We start from the raw sequence: 27,241 nt of genomic DNA, 5'->3' as shown, positions 1-27,241 counted from the left end.
AAAATACATTTCTTACATTTCGTAAAGGCGCAGTTCTCTTTTCAGATGAGCACTTCTTTCAAATATCTACTTGTGGTTTAATCCTTTGTTAGCAAATTCACTGTAGCGTTTTTTCCCCCATATATATTCAAATGCCAGAGAATACAAACATAAAATGGAGGAGTTAAGACTGAAAGTAGAGTGAGGTGTCAGAATCTAAAATTTACAGCAGCTACCAGTTAGCTGCTTTCTAATTGCCCTCGAGTTTCAAAGTGGCTACGCTTGCCTGGGATATGTCCCTTTCAATTCCTATTCAACAGGAGTGCTCAAGTTGTGGAGTTGCAAGGACAGACCAGGCTAGCACTAAACATCACAGCTATTCTCTAAATCCAAATGACACCATAAGAACTTGACTGTTGGCAAACAAGGGCGATGGTTAAAGCTGACGAGACCAAGATGAAAGGGGAGTGCTTAGAAATTCTGCAGATACAGGAACAGATGAAATTGCAAAATGTTTTAAGGGAAGTGTTTATAATTATAACACAATAAGTAGGTAGGAATAGTTGGTTAAGCTTTGGTAACAAGTGGACAAAGATATAAGATAATTAGGACAGAGAAATCTATTTCCAAGAACAGGTTAGAAAGGCTGAAGAACAGGAATAAAATATGCACCAGATTGGTACTAATCTGAATGTAAGCCTACTTGTAACTAATAAATAAATTTACGAGAGTACTGAAAGGAAGCATGTCCTTAATCAGTGTTGTAATTTTAACTGATTAAAACCCATTATAATATTAAATATATGTACTGTTTCAGGGAAAATGGATAGAGATTTGAGTGTGCTATGAAAAGACATTCAGACAGTCAATGCAGAATATCTGTCTGCTTAGCTTTTAAAAGCACCAGTTCACATCAGAGACCCTATAAATGGTAGGAACATAAGGAGCACCAGGAATTGTAGCTTTTTATCCAGTCAGGGAGAATGTGTGAAAGCTGCGACTAATCATTGTCAGCCATAACTCAGTTGGCACACACTTGCTCCTGAGTTCAGAAGATGTTGGAGGTCCAAGTATAGAGCCTTGAAAATATGATCTAGCCCAAAACTGCATTGCTACTCTGAAGGCTGCACTGTGGGAGGTGGGTGAGATGCCCACTGATCCTCTCAAATGGATGTGAAAGATCCCATAGAGAAGTATCTTCACCAATCCCTACGCCTCAACCAAACACTAAAACAGTTCTGTGGAAGGGTCATATGGACTTAAAATGTTAATTCTGTTTCTCTCTCTCCACAGATGCTCCAGACCTGCTGAGTTTATCCAGCATTTTCAGTTCTATTTCAGATTTTCAGCATCCGCAGTATTTTGCATTTACCTGAAACAGATTATCTAATTGTTTATTTATTTTTTGTGATAGCTTACTATGTACAAGTTGATTGCTGTGTTTCCTCTGCCATAATTCAAAAATGTTTAGCTGGCTGTATTTGAAACATCCCAAGGTTGTATTATATAGATAGAACTTCTTATTCTCTTTCCACCCACCATACGTTGTGTCTGAGCAGCCAAACACGCACGGTTTGAAATCAATCTGAGCTGGCAGCCATTGGGGCTGAGTGAGACATAGCCACCTCCATTGCAGCTGTTGATGTAACTACATGGTTTAACTCTCAAAGTGTTTCTTTTTAGACCCCAGCCTGGCTGGAACAAATGATCGCTCATGTGACCTGGAGAGACCTCTTCTACAAGCTAGCGGAAGCTCATCCTGACTGTTTGATGCTCAACTTTACTGTGAAAGTATGACCAATCTTGTACTGATATTTGTAGTATTTACAGCACAGAAACAATGCATCAACTTATAGTACAGAGTCATAGAGTAACTGTCTAAATGTTTTTTAAAAGGCAAAATTGTACCCGCATCTACTACTACTTCTTGCAGTAATGAATTCCACTTTCAAAACGTGCACTGGGTAAAGAAGTTTCTCCTGAATTCCTTAGTGGACTAATTAATGATTATATTTTATTTCCATCCCCTAGTTTTGCATAGCCCACACATGTCAGCATCTCTATGTCTATCCCATAAGCATCTTCATAAGTTTAAAGATCTCTCTTATGATCTCTATTATGGTAAGGTGAGAGTGACTGCACTTGACATCAAGGAAGCTTTTAACTGAGTGACATCAAGGAGCCTCAGCAAAATTGGAGTCAATGGAAATCAGGCGGAAAACCCTCCACTGATTGGAGTCATACCTGGCACAAAGAAAGATGATTATGGTGGTTGGAGGTCAGTCATCTCAGTTCCAGAGTATCACTGCAGGAGTTCTTCAGGGTAGTGTCCCAGGTCATCTTTAGCTGCTTCATCAATGACCTTCCTTCCATAATAAAGTCAGAAGTGGGGATGTTCGCTGATGATTGCACAATGTTCATTACCATTCACAACTCCCCAGACACCGTCGAAAGGCAGCAATATCCAGGCTAGGTTGTCAAGTGATAACTTTTCGCCTGACTCCCTAAAGCATGTCCACCATCTATAAGGAACAAGTCAGGAGTGTGATGGAATACTGTCCAGCTGCCTGGATGCGTGCAGGTCCAACAACAATTAAGCTTGTCATCATCCAGGACTAAGCAGCCTGCTTGACTGGCATCCCATCCACAAACGTTCAATCCCTCCACCACCGAGGAACAGTAGCTGTAGTGTGTACCATGCACTGCAGGATCTCACCAAGGTACCTTAGGCAGCAACTTCCAATCTCGCGACCATCTAGAAAGTCAAGGGCAGCAAACACATCAGCTGAAGATTCCCCTCCAAGCCTCCCACCATCTTGATTTGGAAATATATTGCCGTTCTTTGACTGTCGCTGGGTCAACATCCTGGCACTTAGTCCCTAACAGCACTATAGATGTACCTACACTTCAAGAAAGCAGCTCATGACCACCTTCTCGAGGGCAATTAGGAGTGGCCAGTAAATGCTGCCCTAGCCAGCGCAATACCCACATCCCATGAATTAATTTTAAAACAGTTAAATAATCTCTCAATATTTACCAGAGTAAAGATCCCAGCCTGTTCTGTCATTCCTGCTAGTTTTAACTCTAGGTTCTGGCATCATCTTTTAAACCTTTTTGCGCCTTCTCCAGTGCCTCTATATTTTTTGTAATAAAGAGACTAGAACTGAGCACCGTATTTTTTAAGTGTGGTTTCACTAAAGTTTTACACAAGTTTGACGTATCTCATCTGCTTTTAAACTCTGTTCATCTAGAAAGAGCCCGAATTGTTTTGCTGCATGTTAATGATACTTGCAGTAGTTTGTGAGTCTTTCATTCCTCTGCTGCACTTCGACATTATTTTGAAGAAGTTTTGAGGTTTCGAAGGCCACCTTATTCCTGCTACCAAATTATGCCACCCCACCTTTATCTACGTTAACATTCATTTGCCATATGCATGCACACTCCACAAGTTTGGTATCTGCCATCATCAGTATTTGGAATTTACACAGATTTGTCTTCACTGATGCCATAACCTTTCACTGTCTGACTGCATGTTCAGCTCTGGGTCTGTAAATCAGTTTGTAATTTTATTGGTACTCAGGGTGAATCAGAGGATATGCTGTTTTATAATGGATTTTTAAAATTCTTTCATGGGATGTGGGCATTGCTGGCCATGCCAACAATTATTGCCCATCCCTCATCGCCGTCAAACTGAGTGGCTTGCTGGGCCATTGCAGATGGCAGTTAAGAGTCAATCACATTGCTGTGAATCTGGAGTTACATGTAGGCCAGGCCAGGTAAGGATGGCAGATTCCCTTCCCTAAAGGACACTGGTGAACCAGATGGGTTCTTTCAACAATTGATGGTTATCACTACTGAGATTAGCTTTTGAATTCCAGATTTATTATTTTGAACTTGAATTTTGAGCATTAGCCTGGGCTCATAATGAATCAAAATCCAACCACACCCAACATGTGTGTCTTGGACAGCTCAAAGGTTGACACTGCTAAACATTGCCCATTTCACATGCACTCTGCACCCCTCCAGCTTGTTCCTTGCATAACCATGGCTCGTTCATCTTCAAGGTGCAATGTTTTTTTTATTCATTAATGGGACTTAGGCATCACTGGCTGGCCATTCCTCGTTATTTATTTATTGCCCATCCCTAGTTACACTAGGGCAGTTGAGAGTCAACCACGTGTAGGCTAGACTAGGTAAGGACAGCAGATTTCCTTCCCTAAGGGACATTAGTGAACTAGATGGGTCTTTCTGACAATTGACAATGGTTTCATGGTCATCAGTAGATTCTTAATTCCAGATTTCTTTTATTGGAATCAAATTCCACCATCTATCCTGGTGGGATTCGAACCCGGGTCCCCAGAACATGAGCTAAGTTTGTGGATTAATCGTCTAGCAATAATAGCACTAGACCATCTCCCTAGCACTAGACCACTCTCCTTAGACTATCACCTGCATTCAGAAACCCTTGTTGTGCTTGCCTCTTTCAAGACCATAATACCTCAAGTCATTTAGAATGTGTATAGATAAGTGCTGACAGCCAGATTGTGAGTATGCCTGTTTCTGTGTGATTTCCAACCTTTTGAAGGTTTTTTTAGTGACATGGCACTTGCAAGTTCAAACCCAAACAGAAGGGTGGATTGTCTTGTCAAACCTTTTGCATTGTGCCCTGAAAGCTCTGATAGGATCTGTGGACCACTCTAACTTGTTACTTACTGGTGGGTCTATGTTTCCGCAGCTCCAGAAAAGGTAGACACTGCTCTGGTGGTTCGTCTGTAGCTTCTCTTTGTCCTGCATCTCCCAGGAGTGTGATTGGGGATGCCCAGCTTACCAGCAGCACCATTGGTGTATATAAAGTAATTGGATGGTACTGATAAAATCATTCCGGGATAAGAGGTCAGGACAGTGGGATAAGAGGACAAGATTATAATTAGTGCTACATGTTTGGAATAATCTAGCTGACCGTGGGGCTGAAATATCTGTAACTGGCGCAGGCCTAATATATAGAATAATAACCAAAACAAGGATGGATTAAAACTAAAGCTAAACTAACAGGGGAAAAAAAAATCTCAAAGTAACTTCAAAAAAACTGTGGTGATCAGCCAGGGTTAATATAGCTGCAAGAGCAACAAAGAAGACCTGTATTCAGAAGAGTACTTTCCATGACCTTAGGAGACAGTTTGAAATACATTTGAAGTGTAGTCACTGTTGCAATGTAGGAAACAGAGCAGCCAATTGACACACAAACACTAATGTGATAATGGCCTGATAATCTGCTTTACCTTAGTGATGTTGGTTGAGGGATAAATATTGGCCAGGAAACTGGAAGAACTCACTACTTTTCTTCACAAGAGTGCTGTTTTATTTCCACTGACAGAGCTTTGGTTTAGCATCTTATGTGGTGCAAAGAGTCCTTGTGTCTTTGCGGTGTGAGGCATATAAAGTAATGGGATGGTACCGATAAAATGATTCCAGGGTAAGAGGTCAGGACAGTGGAATAAAAAGACAAGATTATAATTAGTGCTACATGTTTGGAATAATCTAGCTGGTAAGATGTCAAAGAATTTGAGGCAGTTTGGAGGTTTATTGAGATAGCCGGGGGATGAACACAATGTTCTTTTCTTATGCTGTTTTTCTTTTATTTTTCCTAAATTTTCCGATTATCAAGGAGAGAATTTTAGCACTGGGAAATAGAACTCCTTCAGGCACTGAACTGACCTTCTGCATTAAACACTCCTAGCACTGGTTGGAAAGGGAGTAAAGTTCCCTCTACTCTGTCTATCAAATCCTGCTAAGGCAGGTATAGCACAGGTTGGATGCAAAGTAAATCTTCCATCAAACAGTCCCAGGGCAGGAATAGTACAGATGGATACCGAGTGAAGTTACAATGTTCCATAAAACACTAAGAAGTCTCACAACACCAGGTTAAAGTCCAGCAGGTTTATTTGGTAGCTTTCAGAGCGCTGCTCCTTCGTCAGGTAAGTGGGAGTTCTGTTCAGGCCCTCTCCCCTGCCCTATTCCTGCAACCCCACGTATTTACCTCACTAATCCATCTAACCTACACGTCTTAGCACACTAAGGGGCAGTTCTCCCATGGCCAATCCACCTATCATGCACATCTTTGGACTGTGGAGGAAACCAGAGCACCTGGAGGAACCCACGCAGAACGGGGAGAATGTGCAAACAGTTTCCTCTACACTGTCCCCATCTCACACTCCCAGGACAGATGCATCATGGGGTTAGATACAGAGTAAAGCTCCCTCTACACCGTCTCCATCAATATGGTTTAGCCCCATGCTCAGATGATAATTGTAGCATTTCGAGTTAATATACAAATTGTCCTGAACTGGAAACATAATTAATATTGAGTATGGAAACCATTAAGTGTGGAAGTTGTACCAAATGTATTACACTTAGGACTGTTTCTGATGGAAGCATTTAACCATTCTGATTGCAGTATTAAAAGTCAGGTCTCAGAATGGAGGACCCAACACCCTTAAGTGACTCAATTTTAAAATGCACTGACGTGTGATACAGCCATTGATTTGATTTGATTTATTATTGTCACATGTATTAACATATAGTGAAAATTATTGTTCCTTGCACGCTATACAGACAAAGCATACCATTAAAAGGGAAGGAAACGAGAGAGTGCAGAATGTAGTGTTACAGTCATAGCTAGGGCGTAGAGAAAGATCAACTTAATGCAAGGCAAGTCCATTCAACAGTCTGACAGCAGCAAGGAAGAAGCTGTTCTTGAGTCGGTTGGGGTACGTGACCTCAGACTTCTGTATCTTTTTCCTGACGCAAGAAGATGGAAGAGAGAATGTCCAGGGTATGAAGTTCAATTCTCAATCTTTGCTTATTTGGCAAATCTTTGTCTGTTTGTGGAAGGATCACTTGCAGTTTACCTCAGCACCCATGAGTTTGGAATGGGGAAATAAACCTGCCTGGAACTCGCTGCCGGAGAAGATAGTGGATGCAGATACAATGTTGACTTTTAAGGGCGTCTTGACAAATACATGAATAAAATGGGAATAGAGGGATATGGTCCCCAGAAGGGAAGAGGGTTTTAATTCAGATGGGAGCATGGTTGGTGCAGGCTTGGAGGGCCGAAGGGCCTGTTCCTGGGCTGTAATTTTATTTGTTCTTTGTTTATTCCTTCTCCTGTTCCCACGAATCACAAATCCCTGCTGCTAATGAACAGATGTCAAGTGAAGACACAATTGGACTCCGCTTTGACGCACCTATAGTCAGATAGCCAATTGATACTCACTATCCAGTCAGACATATGAAGATGACTACTTGAAAAATAGGAGAATTGTAGCCCAGCAAGTTAGTATCTTTGACAAAATAAGATCACAAAGAAATGGTGTCAAAGCTTCATGTTAGCCAGTCGTGGGGTTGCAGGAATGGCACAGACTGAACATATTAATGCTGTAGCTAGCAGATAATCCCAGATTAGAGTGGGAACACTGACCTTTGGTTTCTTCAAATGTTGTCTTTTGAATTCTGCTGTATGTGGTGGCTCATGTCCTTCTCTGCTGTCTCTTTATCCCACTGCAGCTAATCTCAGATGCTGGATATCAGGGTGAAATAACGAGCGTGTCGACGGCTTGTCAGCAGTTGGAGGTCTTTTCCCGCGTTCTCCGCACCTCACTTGCCACGCTTGTTGATGGAGGCGAAGAACATCTGGAGAAAAACTTGCCTGAGTTTGCAGTGAGTGTCACCAAGTCAGGTGTGGGTTACACACTAGCTAATGGGCATTGTTTGCAGTTATGTTCTTGGACAATTGGAGAGCTCCTTTCTAAAGAGGAAAATGTACCAACAGGCTCCGTTTTTTGTTTTTCTTTCGCTCTAGATTTCCACTGTCCCCATCCTAATGGTGTTAACTCTTGCTCGGTCCCCCACAGCCTCTTACACAAGTAACTATTCTTTGTGAGCATGGATTGTTGCTGTAAGCAGACTGACTGTTCGCATGGAGGGCAGCACAGCTAAGCTTACTCCTGGCTTTATCCAAAGCCATGAGCATGTGATTCCCTACCCAGGACAGACAGACCAATTGTAGCAACCCTACCAGTTTCTCAATTCCAATAGCTGAGATCATAGTGTACTGAGAAGAGATTATTCTCTCTCTGTTGGCCTGATGGGGATGTCCTATGTTAATTGTTCAGAATGCGATCGGGATTTTCACAGTAACTTCATTGCAGTGTTAATGTAAGCCTACTTTTGACACTAATAAATAAACTTTAACTTTCAAACGTTAACTTTGCTGAGAGGGGGATTGTCCTGTCTGCATTGCTGTGAGGTTGATTGGCCTGTCTGCATTGCTGAGAGGGGGATTGTCCTGTCTGCATTGCTGTGAGGTTGATTGGCCTGTCTGCATTGCTGTGAGGGGGATTGTCCTGTCTGCATTGCTGTGAGGGGGATTGTCCTGTCTGCATTGCTGTGAGGGGGATTGTCCTGTCTGCATTGCTGTGAGGGGGATTGTCCTGTCTGCATTGCTGTGAGGTTGATTGGCCTGTCTGCATTGCTGTGAGGGGGATTGTCCTGTCTGCATTGCTGTGAGGGGGATTGTCCTGTCTGCATTGCTGTGAGGTTGATTGGCCTGTCTGCATTGCTGTGAGGGGGATTGTCCTGTCTGCATTGCTGTGAGGGGGATTGTCCTGTCTGCATTGCTGTGAGGGGGATTGTCCTGTCTGCATTGTTGTGAGGGGGATTGTCCTGTCTGCATTGCTGTGAGGGGGATTGTCCTGTCTGCATTGCTGTGAGGGGGATTGTCCTGTCTGCATTGTTGTGAGGGGGATTGTCCTGTCTGCATTGTTGTGAGGGGGATTGTTCTGTCTGCATTGTTATGAGGGGGATTGTCCTGTCTGCATTGTTGTGAGGGGGATTGTTCTGTCTGCATTGTTATGAGGGGGATTGTCCTGTCTGCATTGTTGTGAGGGGGATTGTCCTGTCTGCATTGTTGTGAGGGGGATTGTTCTGTCTGCATTGTTATGAGGGGATTGTCCTGTCTGCATTGTTGTGAGGGGGATTGTTCTGTCTGCATTGTTATGAGGGGGATTGTCCTGTCTGCATTGTTGTGAGGGGGATTGTTCTGTCTGCATTGTTATGAGGGGATTGTCCTGTCTGCATTGTTGTGAGGGGGATTGTTCTGTCTGCATTGTTATGAGGGGGATTGTCCTGTCTGCATTGCTGTGAGGGGGATTGTTACTTCCTCAAGGAGCCCTAATAAATTATTCAAGCATGATTTCCATTTCACAAAACCATGTTGACTCTGCTTGATTACATTTAGATTTACTAAGTTACCCTAGTAACCTCCTTAATCATAGATTTTAGCATTACATGTGTAACAAGTGTTAGGCTAACTGATCTGTAGTTTCCTGCTTTTTGTCTCCATCCTTTCTTGAACAGAATAGACCTATTGGCTGTTTTCCAATCTGAGGGAACCTTTCCCGAATCTAGGAATTTTGGAAAGTTAAAACCAACTATCTCTGTCGACACTTATTTTAAGACCCAAGGGCAGCATTCATCAGGTCTTAAGGACTTGTTAACCTATAGTAATAATAGTTTCCTCAGTACCCACTTCCTGGTGATAGCTGCTCTTTCACCTCCTGATTTACAAGTATTTCTAGGATTTTCTTTTTGTCTTCTACAGTGAAGACAGACACAAAATAGCTGTTAAACCATTTCCCACTATTCATTCCCCATTTCTTTCTCCAGAATACCAGTGCTGCCTTTAGCTACTCTTTTAAATACTTATAAAAACAGATAATAAGCGTTTCAACATTTCTAGCTGGTTTTTGCTTAAACTCTAATTTCTCCCTCCTTGATTATTTTGGTCATTCTTTTAGAGGTTTTTGGTTTTTAAATTCTGGCCAATCTTCTGACCTATCACTAATCTTCACAGAATTGACTCTTTTTCTTTCAGTTTGATGCCATCTTTAACTTTCACACCAGTGGTGCCATTTTGGAGCTCAATGCTTCAGCTCATGCCATTTCATAACTTTGCACAGATAAACATACATTCAGCAGCAATGCAATTTAAATGAATCAACAACTTCAGGTGTAGTTGTTGATTGATTTTTAACCTGCTGCTGCAATTGTAAAATGGGTGGCACGGTGGCAGTGTGGTTAGCACTGCTGTCTCACAGCTGCAAGGACCTGGGTTCAATTACGGTCTTAGGCCACTGTCTGTGTTTAGTTTGCAGGTTCTCCCCATGTCTGCATGCGTTTCCACCGAGTGTTCCATTTTCCTTCCACACTTCAAAGATGTGTGCGTTAGGTTGATTGGCTGTGCTAAATTGACCCTTAGCGTCAGCGGGATTAGCAAGGTAAATACGTGGAGTTACAGGGATAGGGCATGGGTGGGATTGTTGTCAGTGCAGGTTTGATGGGCCGAGGGGCCTCCTTTTGCACTGTGGGGAATTTATTCTATTCTTTATTATATTCTATTCTAACTTCCTTAGCCATGGATGGTGCAACCCTTTCCCCATAGTCTTTCTTTTCTCAGTGGAATGTATCTTTACTGAGTGTTATGAAATATCTCCTTAAATGTCTGTCACTACATCTATTCTGCATTGTGTCTCTGTTCACCAACTCTGTGCTTTGTAATTTCTACAGAAAATGGTTTGTCATGGGGAGCATACTTACCTGTATGCTCAGTCCATAATGTCTGTTTTGGCCCAGGAGGAACAGGGTGGAGCAGCTGTCCGACGAATTGCTCAAGAAGTTCAGAGATACGCGCACGAGAAGTAAGTACGTAAGAAATCCTTGAGACTTCAGGAAACTTTAAAGGTTGTTTTTCAGGTAGATGGTGAAAACTCTTTCTTCATTAAGTTTCTCCCGATAAGACCATAAGACATAGGAGCAGAATTAGGCCATTCAGCCCATCGAGTCTGCTCCGCCATTCAATCATGGCTGATATTTTTCTCAACCCAATTCTCCTGCCTTTTCCACACAACCCCGATCCCCTTCTTCATCAAGAACCTATCTATCTCTGCTTAAAGACACTCAGTGACCTGGCCTCCACAGCCTTCTGCGGCAAAGAGTTCCACAGATTCACCACACTCTGGCTGAAGAAATTCCTCCTCATCTCTGTTTTAAAGGATCGTGCTTTTAGCTGAGGTTGTGCCCTCCGGTTCTAGTTTTTCCTACTAGTGGAAACATCCTCTCCACATCCACTCTATCCAGGCCTCACAGCATCCTGTAAGTTTCAATAAGATCCCCCCTCATCCTTCTAAACTCCAACGGGTACAGACCCAGAGTCCTCAGCCGTTCCTCATAGGAGCTTTTCATTCCACGGATCATTATTTTGAACCTCCTCTGGACCCTTTCCAAGGCCAGCACATCCTTCCTTAGATATGGGACCCAAAACTGTTCACAATACTCCAAATGAGGTCTGACCAGAGCCTTATACAGCCTCAGAAGTGTATCCCTGCTCTTGTATTCTAGCCCTCTCGACATGAATGCTAACATTGCATTTGCCTTCCTAACTGCTGACTGAACCTGCACGTTAACCTTAAGAGAATCTTGAACAATGATTCCCAAGTTCCTTTGTGTTTCTGATTTCCTCAGCATTTTCCCATTTAGAAAATAAGTCTATGCCTCCATTCCTCCTTCCAAAGTGCATAACCTCACACTTTTCCACATTGTATTCCATCTGCCACTTCTTTGCCCTCCTAACCTGTCCAAGTCCTTTTGCAGCCCCCGCTTCCTCAATACTACCTGTCCCTCTACATATCTTTGTATCATCTGCAAACTTAGCAACAGTGCCTTCAGTTCCTTCTTCCAAATTGTTAACATATAGTGTGAAAAGTTGTGGTCCCAGCACTGACCCCTGAGGCACACCACTAGTCACTGACTGCCATCCTGAAAAAGACCCCTTTATCCCCACTCTCTCCCTTCTGCCAGTCAGCCAATCCTCTATCTGTGCCAGGATTTCACCCTTAACACCATGGGCTCTTAACTTATTTAACAGCCTCCTTATGTGGCACCTTGTCAAAGGCCTGCTGGAAATCTAGATAAATCACGTCCACTGGTTCTCCTTTATCTAACGTCCTTGTTACCTCCTCAAAGAACCCTAACAGATTTGTCAGACATGACCTCTCCTTGAAGCCGTGCTGACTGGGTCCTATTTTATCATGCACTTCCAAGTACTCTGTGATCTCATCTTTAATAATGGACTCTAAAATCTTGCCAATGACTGAGGTCAGGCTAACCAGCCTATAATTTCCTGTCTGCTGCCTCCCTCCCTTCTTAAACAGCGACGTTACGTTAGCTACTTTCCAGTCCTCTGGTACCCTCCCTGTCTCCAGTGATTCCTGAAAGATCTCCACCAATGCCTCCACAATTTCCTCAGCTATCTCTTTTAGAACCCTGGGGTGCAGTCCATCCGGTCCAGGTGATTTATCCACCTTCAGACCTTTCAGTTTCCCCAGAATCTTCTCCTTAGTGATGGCCACTACACTCACCTGTGCCCCCAGACTCTCCTGGAACTCTAGCATCCCACTGGTGTCTTCCACCGTGAAGACTGATACAAAGATTTCATCTAACGTGTTGAGGATACAGTTACATAGAACATAGAAAGCCACAGCACAAACAGGCCCTTCGGCCCACAAGTTGCGCCGATCACATCCCCACCTCTAGGCCTATCTATAGCCCTCTATCCCATTAAATCCCATGTACTCATCCAGAAGTCTCTTAAAAGACCCCAACGAGTTTGCCTCCACCACCACCGACGTCAGCCGATTCCACTCACCCACCACCCTCTGAGTGAAAAACTTACCCCTGACATCTCCTCTGTACCTACCCCCCAGCACCTTAAACCTGTGTCCTCTCGTAGCAACCATTTCAGCCCTTGGAAATAGCCTCTGAGAGTCTACCCTATCCAGACCTCTCAACATCTTGTAAACCTCTATCAGGTCACCTCTCATCCTTCGTCTCTCCAGGGAGAAGAGACCAAGCTCCCTCAACCTATCCTCATAAGGCATGCCCCCCAATCCGGGCAACATCCTTGTAAATCTCCTCTGCACCCTTTCAATGGCTTCAACATCTTTCCTGTAATGAGGTGACCAGAACTGCGCGCAGTACTCCAAGTGGGGTCTAACCAGGGTCCTATAAAGCTGCAGCATTATCTCCCGACTCCTAAACTCAATCCCTCGATTAATGAAGGCCAGTACGCCGTACGCCTTCTTGACCGCATCCTCCACCTGCGAGGCCGATTTAAGAGTCCTATGGACCCGGACCCCAAGGTCCTTCTGATCCTCTACACTGCTAAGAATGGTACCCTTCATATTATACTGCTGCTTCATCCCATTGGATCTGCCAAAATGGATCACCACACACTTATCCGGGTTGAAGTCCATCTGCCACTTCTCCGCCCAGTCTTGCATTCTATCTATGTCTCGCTGCAACTTCTGACATCCCTCCAAACTATCCACAACACCATGGGCACAAGTCATCTTCCGTTATTTCATCCATGCAGCCATTGCTCATGTGTGATCGTGGATAGTGAGCCTGATTCATGCTTGACATCCCCATAGTGTCATTAGAGAAATAGGTCATAAGAACAGGGAAAGGCTATTTAATTCCTTGAGCCTGTTCCCCATTTAGTGAGATCTGTTAGCTAACCAGTCCTCTAACCATGCTGTTACCTCCTACACCTTGCGTTCTTATTTTGCATAGTAATCTTTGATTTGGCACCTTGTCAAATGCCTTTTAGAAATTCAGTCGACCACATCTACCAGATGTGAGATCATGGTTGATCTACACACTAACTTCATATGCCAATCTTTGCCCCATATCCCTTAATAATCTTGGTTTACAAAAATCTATCAAAGTCAGATTTAAAATTAACAATTGAACTAGCATCAATTGAGATTTGTGGAAGAGAGTTTCAAATTTCTACCACCCTTTGTGTGTAGAAGTATTGCCTAATTTCACTCCTGAAAGGTCTGGTTCTAATTTTTTGATGTGGAGATGCCGGCGTTGGACTGGGGTAAATACAGTAAGAAATCTCACAACACCAGGTTAAAGTGGATTTTAACCTGGTGTTGTGAGACTTCTTACTCTAATTTTTTGACCATCCCTTAGCCTTAGGCAGCAGAAAGACTTTAGCTGGAACTTTCTGGCTGTTCCTCTCAGGGGATCTCCTGGTCCTGCAGAAGATGCACCCCTGCCACAGGTTTCTCTGCAGCAAGGGGTGCATTCAACGGAAAATCCCCGTTGACAACGATGGGACCAGAAAGTGCAGCCGCCGGCTAATATTGGGTCGCCTCTGCTACCACAAAACATAGTTGCAGAGAATAATGGGTTGTGTAGAAAATCTCGGCCCATAGTCTTCTAACTACCTTGATATCTTGAAAACTTCAATCGAGACATCCCGTAACTTCTAAATTGCAAGAAACATGGCCCTAGTTTGTGTAATTAAAACAGAAAATGTTGGAATACATGGCAGGTAGCGCTTGTGGAGAGCGAAACACAGTTAAAGTGTCAGATCAATGACCTTTCATCCTACAGAGGCTGCCTGATCTGCTCAGTATTTCCAACATTTTCAGATTTTCAGCATCTGCAGAATTTTCCTTTTGTATTACTGCCTACTTTGTGCAATATCTCTTCATGGCTTATCCATGGAGTTTAGGTATCATTCCGGTATCATGGAGTATAGGTATCATTCTGCACACATCATTCTGCAAGGTATACGTGGAAATTATGTTACCTCTTGTGGGTGAATCCAGAACTTGGGGGCACTGTTTTAAAATTAGGCGTCACTCTTATAGGACAGAGATTAGGAGAAATTCTTCTGAGGATTGTGTGACTTTGGAACTCATTGTCTCAAAAGCCAGTGGAAGCAGGATCACTGAATATTTTTAAGGCGGAGGTAGATAGATAGACTCCTCCATCTTAAGCCTATTTTTTCAATATACCACACTTGTATTGTCTCAAAACCCTCCCTTCTCCTCCTCTGCCTCCCATACTAGGCCACCTATTTTCTGATCTTAAGGTTGCTAAATCTTGTTGCAATCTCTCACAGCTACACTTTAAAATCTAACACATTCTCCCTCTCTTTAGCTCTGACGAACAGTCAAACAGACTCGAAACGTTAGCTGTGTTCTCTCTCCACCGATGCTTCCAGACCTGCTGCGACTTTTCAGCTTCCTCTGTTCTTGTTTCAGATTCCAACATCCGCAGTATTTTGCTTATTTTGTTGTAGACTGATTCTTATTAGGCAAGTGAATCAAAGGTTATTGGAGGTGAATGGGAATGTGGAATTCGCAACACAAATCGATAGCCCATGACCTTATTGAATGGTGGAGCAGACTCAAGAGGCCAAATGGCCTACTTCTGTTCCTATTCTGTATGTTGGTATTTTCATACCTACATTGAAATCGACTTGTCAGAATTTTGCCCTTTCACTTTATCAATGCCTCTTTGTGGTTTTAGCCTTCATCTTATAATTCCAGCTATCATGGTGTCAACAGGATATTTTGGTATGTGATTTGCTATCCCAGCATTAAAGTCATAAATAAATATGGTGAATAGTTGCATCTTCAACACAGACCCTTGTTTTCCGCTCGTCACATTCTGCCAGTTAAAGCATCTGCCCATTATCCCTGCTACCTGTCCCCCATCATTCAGCAATTATTCCAACCAGATCAATAATTTGCCTTTACTTTCATGAGCTTCAGGTTTAATTAGCTGTTTTTTTTATAAGGCTCATTATCACACATCTTCAGGAAGTCCATGTTACTAACATTTATAGACTATGTCCACTACTTTAGACACCTAGAGAGGGTGGCATAGTGGCACAGTGGTTAGCACTGCTGCCTCACAGCGCCAGGGACCCGGGTTCGATTCCTGGCTTGGGTCACTCTCTGTATGGAGTCTGTTCGTTCTCCCTGTGTCTGCATGGGTTTCCTCCGGGTGCTCTGGTTTCCTCTGACAGTCCAAAGATGTGCAGGTTCGGTGCATTGGCCGTGCTAAATTCTCCCTCAGTGTACCCGAACAGGCGCCGGAGTGTGGTGACTAGAAGATTTTCACAGTAACTTCATTGCAGAGTACTTGTGATTAAGAATAAATAAACTTTTAAACTTAAAAAAAACACTTCAAAAATTCAGTTAGTTTCATGAAACACACCTACAAATCCCTGCTGCTTCTGTCTGATCAGCTGCAAATATACAAGGTGTGTTTTTAACATGTTCAGGTGTTCAGTCATTCTATACTTAATTATAGACTTGAGTAATTTCCTGACAACAGATGTTTTGGCAACTGATCTGTAATTCCCTACTTTCCCTCTCATCTTTCAGCCATTTGAGATTGCTGAATAATGAGGAGCAGGGAATATGGTTGTTTAGTTCCCCTTCCTTGCTATGTTCCAGTTCTGCAGTACACCTGAATTGCCCACCATGCCAGTGCCCCACCCTCCACTGATTGCTGTGTTCCTGCCAGTGACCCTTGGGGCTGCCGGGTCCCTGCCGGTAACCCTCGAGGCTGCCCGGTTGCTGCCGGTGACCCTCGGGGTTACCTGGTTCGAGCCAGTGTTATCTGGTTTGGTGTTTGTTGTCCCCTACTCATCTAGAAGACTACCGCTAGAGTTTTAGCTGTGGTGATGAAGGTACTCTGACAGAAAACACTTAGTGTGACTGAAAAGCAATTGGATAGGAGTGAGTTAGGAGTTTATTGAAACTTGCACTCATTTTCTTGCTTTGTCTGTCTCTTATTTTCCTTTTCTCTGAGTTACTGTTCAGCTGACAAGTTTTGGGGGAAAAAAACAACATTCTCCCCCTGTTAATCTGGAGATGACAGTTGTTGCCCGGGGTGCAGTTCCACAGGCACTAACCATCCTTCATAAACCTCAGCCATATGTTAGCCTTGATGGATGGGGCCAACCAGCCTTTTGGTTTTCAGAGTTTCTTGGCATAATTCTGTTGTCTGTTGATGTCCATTTGAATGCATTTTTTTACAAGATCAGTGAGAGAGAGAGTGATTTAATTATGTAGCGGCTTCCATACCAACAGGGTGCCTCAAACTGCTTTACAACCAGATTGCAGTCACTGCTGTAATGTAGGAGACGTTATGTCAATATGTGCATAGCAAGCTCCCACAAACAGAAGTGTGATAATGAATAGATAATCTGATTTTCTTTTGTCGATTGAAGGACAGTTGGCCAGGACATCATGGATAATTTGCCCATTCTTCTTTGACATGAGGCTTGAGTTTAACCTTCACCTGAAAATTGGCATTTCCAACAGTGCAGCTCTCCCTCAGCATTCCACTGAGGAATCATTGATTTTTGAAATCTGCATTGATTTTTGTCCTCAAGTCCTGGGGTAGGATTTTAACCCACAACCAACTGACTGAGGCAGAAGTGTTAACAACTAAGTCACTGCTAATACCGTTAGGAAAGCAAATGCTGGCTAACTTTTACCTCAGTAACCCTGGGTTGATGAGGTCAATTCTACCACTGAAAACAAGAGCAGCAGATCCGGCAACACCTTCTACCCCACCCAAATCTATTTATTTCTGTATTACGATGATTAACCCATTCACTAACTGCTCAATAACTTCAAACATGGATTCCCAGCCCTTTGTGTTCCTTTTGTGTTATCAGGAAAAATAATTATCTTTGTACTGCCTTCCTTCAGAGGACATGACGCCAGCCAGATCACCCTAGCCTTGGGCACAGCTGCATCCTACCCTCGAGCTTGCCAGGCATTAGGTGCCATGCTATCCAAGGGAGCTCTGAATCCAGCCGATATCACTGTGTTGTATAAGATGTTCACGAGTATGGACCCACCTCCTGTGGAACTGGTAAGAATACAACTCAGTCATCAATATCACTGGGGCAAGAAGCCATTCTCTCTCAAAAAAAATTACTCATTTTCAATTTCCAGTTACCTCCACTCATGTCCTGACTTGAAGTCAAAGATAATTGGTGGCAGTACCTTGAGGAACTTTCATCCCAAGCAAGCCTGTATTGTGAGTGAGAGCAAACTATTCGACTGTGTTGAGGATCATGGCTAACCCCTGTACTGTCCACACGTGCAATTTTTAGCAGGAGTCACTGAATCCCATAGAGGAGCACAAAACCTGTCTTTTGTGTTTTGCTTTATGTCTTCCTATCCCAAGTGACAAATTTCATGTATGAGATCCTTAACATGAAGTCGATCTGGAATCTGGGTAAATGTGACTGAATACCACACTGGGTACCATCAGGAGGATTATCCTTAAAGAAATAAAATTTGGCTTGCACTTTGCACACACAAATCACTCCCACCCAGTTTGAAAATCGAATAGTGGCTGATATTCCTCCTATTTTCCACTACCTCAGATTATTGACCCATTCTGTATAAACTATATTCTAAATTTGTACTCCCATACCTAGGTGTGTCTAAATTTAACTGTGATCCTTTATGTTCCTTTTCAGATCAGAGTCCCTGCCTTCCTCGATCTTTTTATGCAATCTCTCTTCAAACCGGGCTCTAAAATCAATCCTGAGCACAAGCACAAGTACATCTACATTCTGGCCTATGCAGCCAGCGTGGTGGAATCATGGAAAAAGGTCAGCTCTGTATTTCAGATACAATAACATCAGTGAGATTGATGGTCTTCAGTACACACTACGTAACAGACTGTAACTGAGCACACACACACAGTAATGCATAGACTATCCTTTAAACATTTCCCTTTCAACTCTTGAACACGGTAGAAGGAAAAGCTGGTGATTGATTATTGCCTCCTGCAACCTCTCCTTCCGTCACAACTTTTTTTATCTCTTCCTATTGTATTGGTTCTGTTATGAGGGGTTATTGGTCCTTTGAATTTTCATGTCTGATTCCTTCTGTACTTGGTTCCACATGTTCCCCACTGTGCGAATAATAGCCCATTGCATGGTCTTGTACTCAACCTTATTGCTTCTCTGGATTTTCAAACTGGCAGACGCCTGACCTCTCTTCCTCCTACAAGCTGTTGAAACCCCATTTTTGCATTGCCCAACTTCCACTTTACCTAATCCCTTACATAATCCTGGGATAGAGAGGAAAAACATATGAATAAAGGTTTTTGATTTAGGGATGTCGTCAGCCCTTGTCAAGGCTGATGATGCTGTAATGGAACATTAGGACCCCCCCCCCCCCCAGCCATTAGCCATCGATGGGATCTTCAGTCTCACTGAGGTCTATGGCATTTTGTATGGCTTGCCTGCCCTGCAGCAGATGGGACGGCCTTCGGTGGAATGGGCGGACCCTGCTGGTGGGAAGGACCAGAAAATCCTGGCCCGTATTTTAATGCTGATGCAAAGTGGTTTTTAAGAAAGGAATCCAGTCATTAACCTGGAAAAAAAAATCTTTACAAGCAATTCACTTGAGAGCAACTTATAAACAACATGAAGAATGAGTTTGCAGCTAAACGTCACCATGGTGCTCCAGACTGCTCATGCCCAAATCCTTTGGGAATCTACTCAATTATGCAAGAAAAAGAGAAAGTAAATTGTACTGGGCAAAATGCTTTTAAGTGTCAGTTTGGAGCACTCCTTGGAGTCAGAAGAGCATGGAATCAAGCCCCACTCCTGTTCTTGATTGATGCTCCAGTGCAGAATTGAGGGAGTGCTGCATTGTCAGTGATGCTGTCTTTCACTTGAGATAGTAAACTGCCTGCTTCAGAGGCAAAGGAAATGCTTTGGATGTCTGGGGGAGATGTTGATTGTCTGGCAATTGGGGACTTGGCAAGGTGGCTGCTGAAAGGATGTTTCCCCTTGTGGGAGAGACTTCAACTTGGGGACACTGTTTAAAAATAAGGTGTCTCCCATTCAAGACTTGAGATGAGAATTTTTTTCTCTCAAAGGATTATTATTCTTTGTAGTTCTCTTCCCAAGAGAGTGGTTGAGGCAGGGTAGGTGGATTCTTGACTAACAGGGGAGTCGAACGATATTGCGAATTGGTGGAATGTAGAGTTGTGACCAGTCATGTCGGCCTTGATGTTATTGAAGACAGAGCTGGCTCAAGGGCCTAATGGCCTACTCCTGCACCTGATTTGTATGTTTATCCTAGTCACACAGTACAGAATAGGCCCTTTGACCTATTCTATTGTATATATTTGTGTAGCATGAATGTTATTTGCCACTTACCCGCCCACGCCTCAACATTATCCAGGTCTTGCTGCATGCAGCCATGGACTGTTTCAATGGGAGGAATTGTGAGTGGAACTGAACATTGCAATCATCAGTGAATGGCCCCACGCATGACCTTATGATAGAAGGAAATCATTGGTGAAGCAACAGGACCTGTTGCTTCACCAATGCTGTCCTGAAGAACTCTTGCAGCGTTGTCTTGGTGTTGAGATGATTGCCCTTCAGCGAAGGGCTGCCTAGGGTCAGGGTGTGCACAACAATTGGCTCTCGTCCTCCCAAGTACATGTGTTCCCGTGGGTCGGCACCTTCAGGCAGGGTTGCCAACTGGGATTAAAGTTTTAAAGTTCCTTTATGCTAAGTCTGATTACAGCCAGTGGAACATTTTCACCCTGATTCCCATTGATTTTAGTTTTGTTAGAGCTCCTTAATGTCACACTTGGTTAAATGCAGGGTTGGTGTTGTAGGAAGTTACCTTCACCTCAGCTCTAGAATTCAGGTCTTTTGCCCATGTTTAGATCAAGGCTGTAATGAGATCTGGAGCTGAGTGGCCCTGGTGGAATGCAAACTGAGCATCTAGAGCAGATTATTAGTGTGTAAGTGCCACTTGCAGCACTGTTGACTCCTTTCTTGATGTGGAGATGCCGGCGTTGGACTGGGGTAAACACAGTAAGAGTTTTAACAACACCAGGTTAAAGTCCAACAGGTTTATTTGGTAGCAAATGCCATTAGCTTTCGGAGCGCTGCTCCTTCGTCAGATGGAGTGGAAATCTTCTCTCAAACAGGGCACAGAGACACAAAATCAAGTTACAGAATACTGATTAGAATTCGAATCTCTACAGCCAACCAGGTTTTAAAGATACAGACAATGTGAGTGGAGGGAGCATTAAGCACAGGTTAAAGAGATGTGTATTGTCTCCAGACCGGACAGTCAGTGATATTCTGCAAGCCCAGGAGGCAAGCTGTGGGGGTTACTGATAGTGTGACATAAAGCCAACATCCCGGTTTAGACCGTCCTCATGTGTGCGGAACTTGGCTATCAGTTTCTGCTCAGCGACTCTGTGCTGTCGTGAAGGCCGCCTTGGAGAATGTTCTCCAAGGCGGCCTTCACGACACACGACAGCGCAGAGTCACTGAGCAGAAACTGATAGCCAAGTTCCGCACACATGAGGATGGCCTAAACTGGGATCTTGGGTTTATGTCACACTATCAGTAACCCCCACAGCTTGCCTCCTGGGCTTGCAGAATCTCACTGACTGTCCGGTCTGGAGACAATACACATCTCTTTAACCTGTGCTTAATGCTCCCTCCACTCACATTGTCTGTATCTTTAAGACCTGGTTGGCTGCAGAGATTCGAATTCTAATCAGTATTCTGTAACTTGATTTTGTGTCTCTGTGCCCTGTTTGAGAGCAGATTTCCACTCCATCTGACAAAGGAGCAGCGCTCCGAAAGCTAATGGCATCTGCTACCAAATAAACCTGTTGGACTCCTTTCTTCACATTGCTGATCATTAAGAGTAGGTTGTTGGAGTGGTAATTGGAAAGGCTGAAAGCTCATTGCTATTTAGTGTCAGGGCAGTAATATAAGGATGGCATTTTAAGTTTCTAACATGCAAAACTGAAACATTTACAGAATCAACTTCTGATTGACAGGTTTGGAAAGCTGGCAGGGATTTTGGGTACAAACTGTAAGTGTGTCCTAGTCTTTTGTATCAGTGTAATCCAGAGGTGCTATTTTTCTTGACAGAACAAAAGATGTAACATCAATAAAGATGAGTTGAAATCAACATCAAAGGCCATTGAAACTGTCCACAATCTGTGCTGCAATGAAAACAAAGGGGCTTCAGAGCTGGTTGCAGAACTGGGGACCCTCTATCAGTGTATTCGGTGAGTCTCTCGGGCTATGGAATGTTCTATCATTGGATTCCCTGAGTGCCACATGATATGTATGGGGCCTGGGGTCCCTCAATCAGTGTATTCAGTGATTACAGGAAGAAGTCTCACAACACCAGGTTAAAGTCCAACAGGTTTATTTGGCAGCATTAGCTTTCGGAGTCTCAGGCTCCTTCATCAGGTGAGTGAAGAGCTGTGTTTCACAAACAGGGCTTATACAGACACAAACTCAATTTACAAGATAATGGTTGGAATGCGAGTCTTTACAGGTAATCAAGTCTTAAAGGTACAGACGATGTGAGTGGAGAGAAGGCCAAGCACAGGTTAAAGAGATGTGTATTGTCTTTAGCCAGGACAGTTAGTGAGATTTTGCAAGCTCAGGCAAGTCGTGGGGGTTACAGATAGTGTGACATGAACCCGAGATCCCGGTTGAGGCCGTTGTCATGTGTGCGGAACTTGGCTATCAGTTTCTGCTCAGCGATTTTGCATTGTTCGACGTGCCACAGCGAAAAACCGCACTGACCTCCTCAGAAGACAAACACAGGACACGGCAGACAGAGTACCCTTCGTCGTCCAGTACTTCCCCGAAGCAGAGAAGCTACGACATCTTCTCCGGAGCCTTCAACATGTCATTGATGAAGACGAACATCTCGCCAAGGCCATCCCCACACCCCAACTTCTTGCCTTCAAGCAACCGCACAACCTCAAACAGACCATTGTCCGCAGCAAACTACCCAGCCTTCAGGAGAACAGTGATCACAACACCACACAACCCTGCCACAGCAACCTCTGCAAGACGTGCCGGATCGTCGACACAGATGCCATCATCTCACATGAGAACACCATCCACCACGTACATGGTACATACTCTTGTGACTTGGCCAATGTTGTCTACCTGATACGCTGCAGGAAAGGATGTCCCGAAGCTTGGTACATTGGGGAGACCATGCAGACGCTACAACAATGGCTGAATGAACACCGCTCGACAATCACCAGGCAGGAGTGTTCCCTTCCAGTCGGGGAACACTTCAGCAGTCACGGGCATTCAGCCTCTGATCTTCGGGTAAGTATTCTCCAAGGCAGCCTTCACGACACACGACAATGCAGAATCGCTGAGCAGAAACTGATAGCCAAGTTCTGCACACATGAGGACGGCCTCAACCGGGATCTTGGGTTCATGTCATACTATCTGTAACCCCCACGACTTGCCTAAGCTTGCAAAATCTCACTAACTGTCCTTGATGGAGACAATACACATCTCTTTAACCTGTGCTTGGCCTTCTTTCCACTCACATTGTCTGTACCCTTAAGACTTGATTACCTGTAAAGACTCGTATTCCAACCATTATCTTGTAAATTGAGTTTGTGTCTGTAAATGCCCTGTTTGTGAACACAGCTCTTCACTCACCTGATGAAGGAGCGAGACTCCGAAAGCTAGTGCTGCCAAATAAACCTGTTGGACTTTAACCTGTGTTGTGAGACTTCTTATTGTGCTTACCCCAGTCCAACGCCAGCATCTCCACATCATATTCAATGATTGCCATAGGATACGGGACCATCTGCCCAATAATGAGCCTCTGACCATTGCCACCCCATCTTCCCCTTCTTAATATAACACAAATCCCTTGCCCAAATCTCCGTACATTGTATTGAGCCTCTTCCGCTCCTGCTCCTCTCTATTCTGGACTAAACCACAGGTTCCCATCTCTCTGCCTCTAATTAACATTAAACCTCTGCCCACACCCCCAGCTACATAAAGCTGAATTCCTGCTGCCTCCATATCTGTCTAAAACTGTATCTCGTTCTTCCTCCTCTCTGCATAAAACTGAAGGAATTGCATTTATAAACCGTTATGAATCTAGTGATTTGATTTGATTTATTGTTGTCACATGTATTAGTATACAGTGAAAAGTATTGTTTCTTGTGTGCTATACAGACAAAGCAGACCATTCATACAGAAGGAAATGAGAGAGTGCAGATGTAGTGTTACAGTCATAGTTAGGGTGTAGAGAAAGATCAACTTAATGCAAGATAGGCCCATTCAAAAGTCTGATGGCAACAGGGAAGAAGCTGTTCTTGAGTCGGTTGGTACATGACCTCAGACTTTTGTATCTTTTTCCCGACGGAAGAAGGTGGATGAGAGAATGCTCGGGGTGCGTGGGGTCCTTGATTATGCTGGCTGCTTTGCCAAGGCAACGAGAAGGGTAGACAGAGTCAATGTTGGTTGCGTGATGGAGGTTGGTTTGCGTGATGGATTGGGCTACATTCACGACCTTTTGTAGTTTCTTGCGGTCTTGGGCAGAGCAGGAGCCATGCCAAGCTGTGATACAACCAGAAAGAATGCTTTCTATGGTCCATCTGTAAAAGTTGGTAAGAGTCGTAGCTAACATGCCAAATTTCCTTAGTCTTCTGAGAAAGTAGAGGTGTTGGTGGGCTTTCTTAACTATAGTGTCGGCATGGGGGGACCAGGACACATTGTTGGTGATCTGGACACCTAAAAACTTGAAGCTCTCGACCCTTTCTACTTTGTCCCATTGATGTAGACAGGGAGATGTTCTCCACTATGTTTCCTGAAGTCGATGACAATCTCCTTCGTTTTGTTGACATTGAGAGAGAGATTATTGTTGCTGCACCAGTATACCAGATTCTCTATCTTATTCTTGTACTCTGTCTCGTCATAAGAACATAAGAAATAGGAGCAGGAGTAGGCCATCTGGCCCTTCGAGCCTGCCCCACCATTCAACAAGATCATGGCTGATCTGAAGCGAATCAGTTCCACTTACCCGCCTGCTCCCCATATCCCCTAATTCCCTTATCGATCAGAAAACTATCTACCCGTGATTTAAACATATTCAACGAGGAAGCCTCCACCACTTCAATGGGCAGAGAATTCCAGAGATTCACTACCCTCTGAGAGAAGAAGTTCCCCCTCAACTCTGTTCTGAACCGGCCCCCCCTTATTTTGAGGCTGTGCCCTCTAGTTCTGGTTTCCCTTCTAAGTGGAAAGAATCTCTCCACCTCTACCCTATCCAGCCCCTTCATTATCTTATATGTCTCTATAAGATCACCCCTCATCCTTCTAAACTCCAACGAGTACAGACCCAATCTGTTTAATCTGTCCTCATAAGCTACACCCCTCATCTCCGGTATCAACCTGGTGAACCTTCTCTGCACTCCCTCCAAGGCCAATATATCCTTTCGCAAATAAGGGGACCAAAACTGCACACAGTACTCCAGTTGCGGCCTCACCAGTGCCTTGTACAGTTGCAGCAAGACCTCCCTGGTTTTATATTCTATCCCCCTCGCGATAAAGGCCAACATTCTATTCGCCTTCTTGATCACCTGCTGCACCTGTAGACTGAGTTTTTGCGATTCGTGCACAAGGACCCCCAGGTCCTTCTGCACAGTCGCACGATGTAATTTTTCTCCATTTAAATAATATTCCAATTAACTATTATTTCTTCCAAAGTGGATAACCTCACATTTGCTAACGTTATATTCCATCTGCCAGATCCTCGCCCACTCGCTCAGCCTATCCAAATCTCTCTGCAGACTTTCCGCGTCCTCCACGCAATTCGCTTTCCCACTCACCTTCGTGTCATCAGCAAACTTGAATACCCTAGATTCAGTCCCCTCCTCCAGATCATCTATGTAAATGGTAAACAATTGAGGCCCCAGCACCGATCCCTGCGGCACGCCACTGGTCACCAACTACCAACCAGAAAAGCACCCATTTATCCCAACTCTCTGCTTCCTGTTAGATAGCCAATCCCCAATCCACGCCAACACCTTACCCCTAACTCCGTGTACCCCAATCTTCTGCAGCAACCTTTTGTGAGGCACCTTATCGAACGCCTTCTGGAAATCAAAAAAAAAAATCATTGTTTGAGTTCCGACCCACTACAGTGGCATCGTCAGCAAACTTGAAAATCGAGTTGGAGGGGGATTTGGCCACACAGTCAGATGTATATAAGGAGTATAGTAGGGGGCTAAGAATACAGCCTTGTGGGGCACCGGTGTTGAGGATGATCGTGGAGGAGGTGTTGTTATCTATCCTTACTGATTGTGGTCTGTGGGTTAGGAAGTTCAGGAGGAGGGAGGAGCCGAGGCTCAGGCCACGGAGTTTGGAGATGAGTTTCGTAGGAATATAGTGCTCGATCTGGGAGTGCAATGCTCTGACGTGTGAGTATTTGATGGAACTGTGTAGAACTTTATTCTGTATTTAAACTTGTGCTAAACCTAGCCTACAGTAGTGTGAGGTAAACACCCAGCACTTCTGTTACCATACTGGATGGTAACACTGTGTGTCTGAAGTGCTGGGAGTTTTCTAAGCTGTGTCATTTACCTCTCCCTTGATGCTGAGACTAAACCTTAGTGTTGCAATGGTAAGAGTTAGAATGGTTTTGCAATTGTATCTTACATTATGTCAGCTGATGATTCCTTTCTGATTATCAGGTTCCCGGTGGTAGCAATGGGAGTGCTGAAATGGGTTGACTGGACTGTGTCAGAGCCCAGCTATTTTCAATTGCAGACTGACCATACACCTGTTCACCTGGCCCTACTGGATGAGGTAACTGAGCTATACATGATCCCCAGTCCAAATCATTAGGGTAACTTTAGGTCCTGTTAGAAGCTAGAAGCTCCTTGCCATGATATAGGATATATCTAATTAAATATCTGAGGTTCTATCCCATTCTGTGCTGATTACCAGATCTTGGGTGGTGCCAGTAATTGGTTCATTATTGTCAGCCTGGTTATCCCAATCTCAGGGGTAACATACAAAGTACATCTGTGGATGTCAGGTGAGTTCACAAATGAAAACACCTTCTGTTATAACTCTGAAAAGCCCAAAATGATCCTCAGTTAACCTCACAAAAGCATCACCAGCAAGTTCCAGACATTTCAGTAGTGGTGTTTCTGACATTTATTTTAAATGTTTCTTTCATTAATACCCATTCTGTGATTTGCTTTTGAGTGTTAGTCTGACTTTACCTTATCTATTATATGTATCATTACCTTATGTATTATATATTGTCAGTCTTAGCTCAGTGGTAGCACGTTGACCTTTGAATCATAAAGTTGTGGCATCAAGCCCCACCCATGAGAGTGCAGCACTTCCTGAATAACAATCTGCTATCAGGGGAAACATTAAACCAAGGCTACACCTATCTTTTCAGGTTGTTGTGAAAGATCCACTACCACTATTGAAATATGAACAGAGGAATTCTTCCACTATCCTGGC

At 43.8% G+C, this 27,241-nt stretch overlaps 1 protein-coding gene across 2 annotated transcripts in view; it reads left to right on the top strand.

The window, feature by feature from the left end:
- Positions 1 to 27,241, top strand: part of nelfcd (negative elongation factor complex member C/D) — an 81,472-nt gene that overhangs the window by 16,154 nt on the left and 38,077 nt on the right. Inside the window, exons 5-11 of one of the 2 annotated variants that reach the window (XM_078236355.1) lie at positions 1,663 to 1,770; positions 7,543 to 7,695; positions 10,603 to 10,733; positions 17,625 to 17,790; positions 18,407 to 18,541; positions 21,854 to 21,993; positions 26,455 to 26,569. In XM_078236355.1, coding sequence (XP_078092481.1) covers positions 1,663 to 1,770; positions 7,543 to 7,695; positions 10,603 to 10,733; positions 17,625 to 17,790; positions 18,407 to 18,541; positions 21,854 to 21,993; positions 26,455 to 26,569 — 948 coding nt within the window. The remainder of the gene's footprint in view (positions 1 to 1,662; positions 1,771 to 7,542; positions 7,696 to 10,602; positions 10,734 to 17,624; positions 17,791 to 18,406; positions 18,542 to 21,853; positions 21,994 to 26,454; positions 26,570 to 27,241) is intronic. The other variant, XM_078236356.1, reaches the window with a different exon arrangement.

The sequence above is a fragment of the Mustelus asterias genome, chromosome 20 (assembly GCF_964213995.1).
Source record: "Mustelus asterias chromosome 20, sMusAst1.hap1.1, whole genome shotgun sequence".
In the NCBI taxonomy this organism is placed as follows: Eukaryota; Metazoa; Chordata; class Chondrichthyes; order Carcharhiniformes; family Triakidae; genus Mustelus; species Mustelus asterias.
Note: the sequence above shows the minus strand (reverse complement) of the source record. Positions and strands in the feature narration are given on the sequence as shown.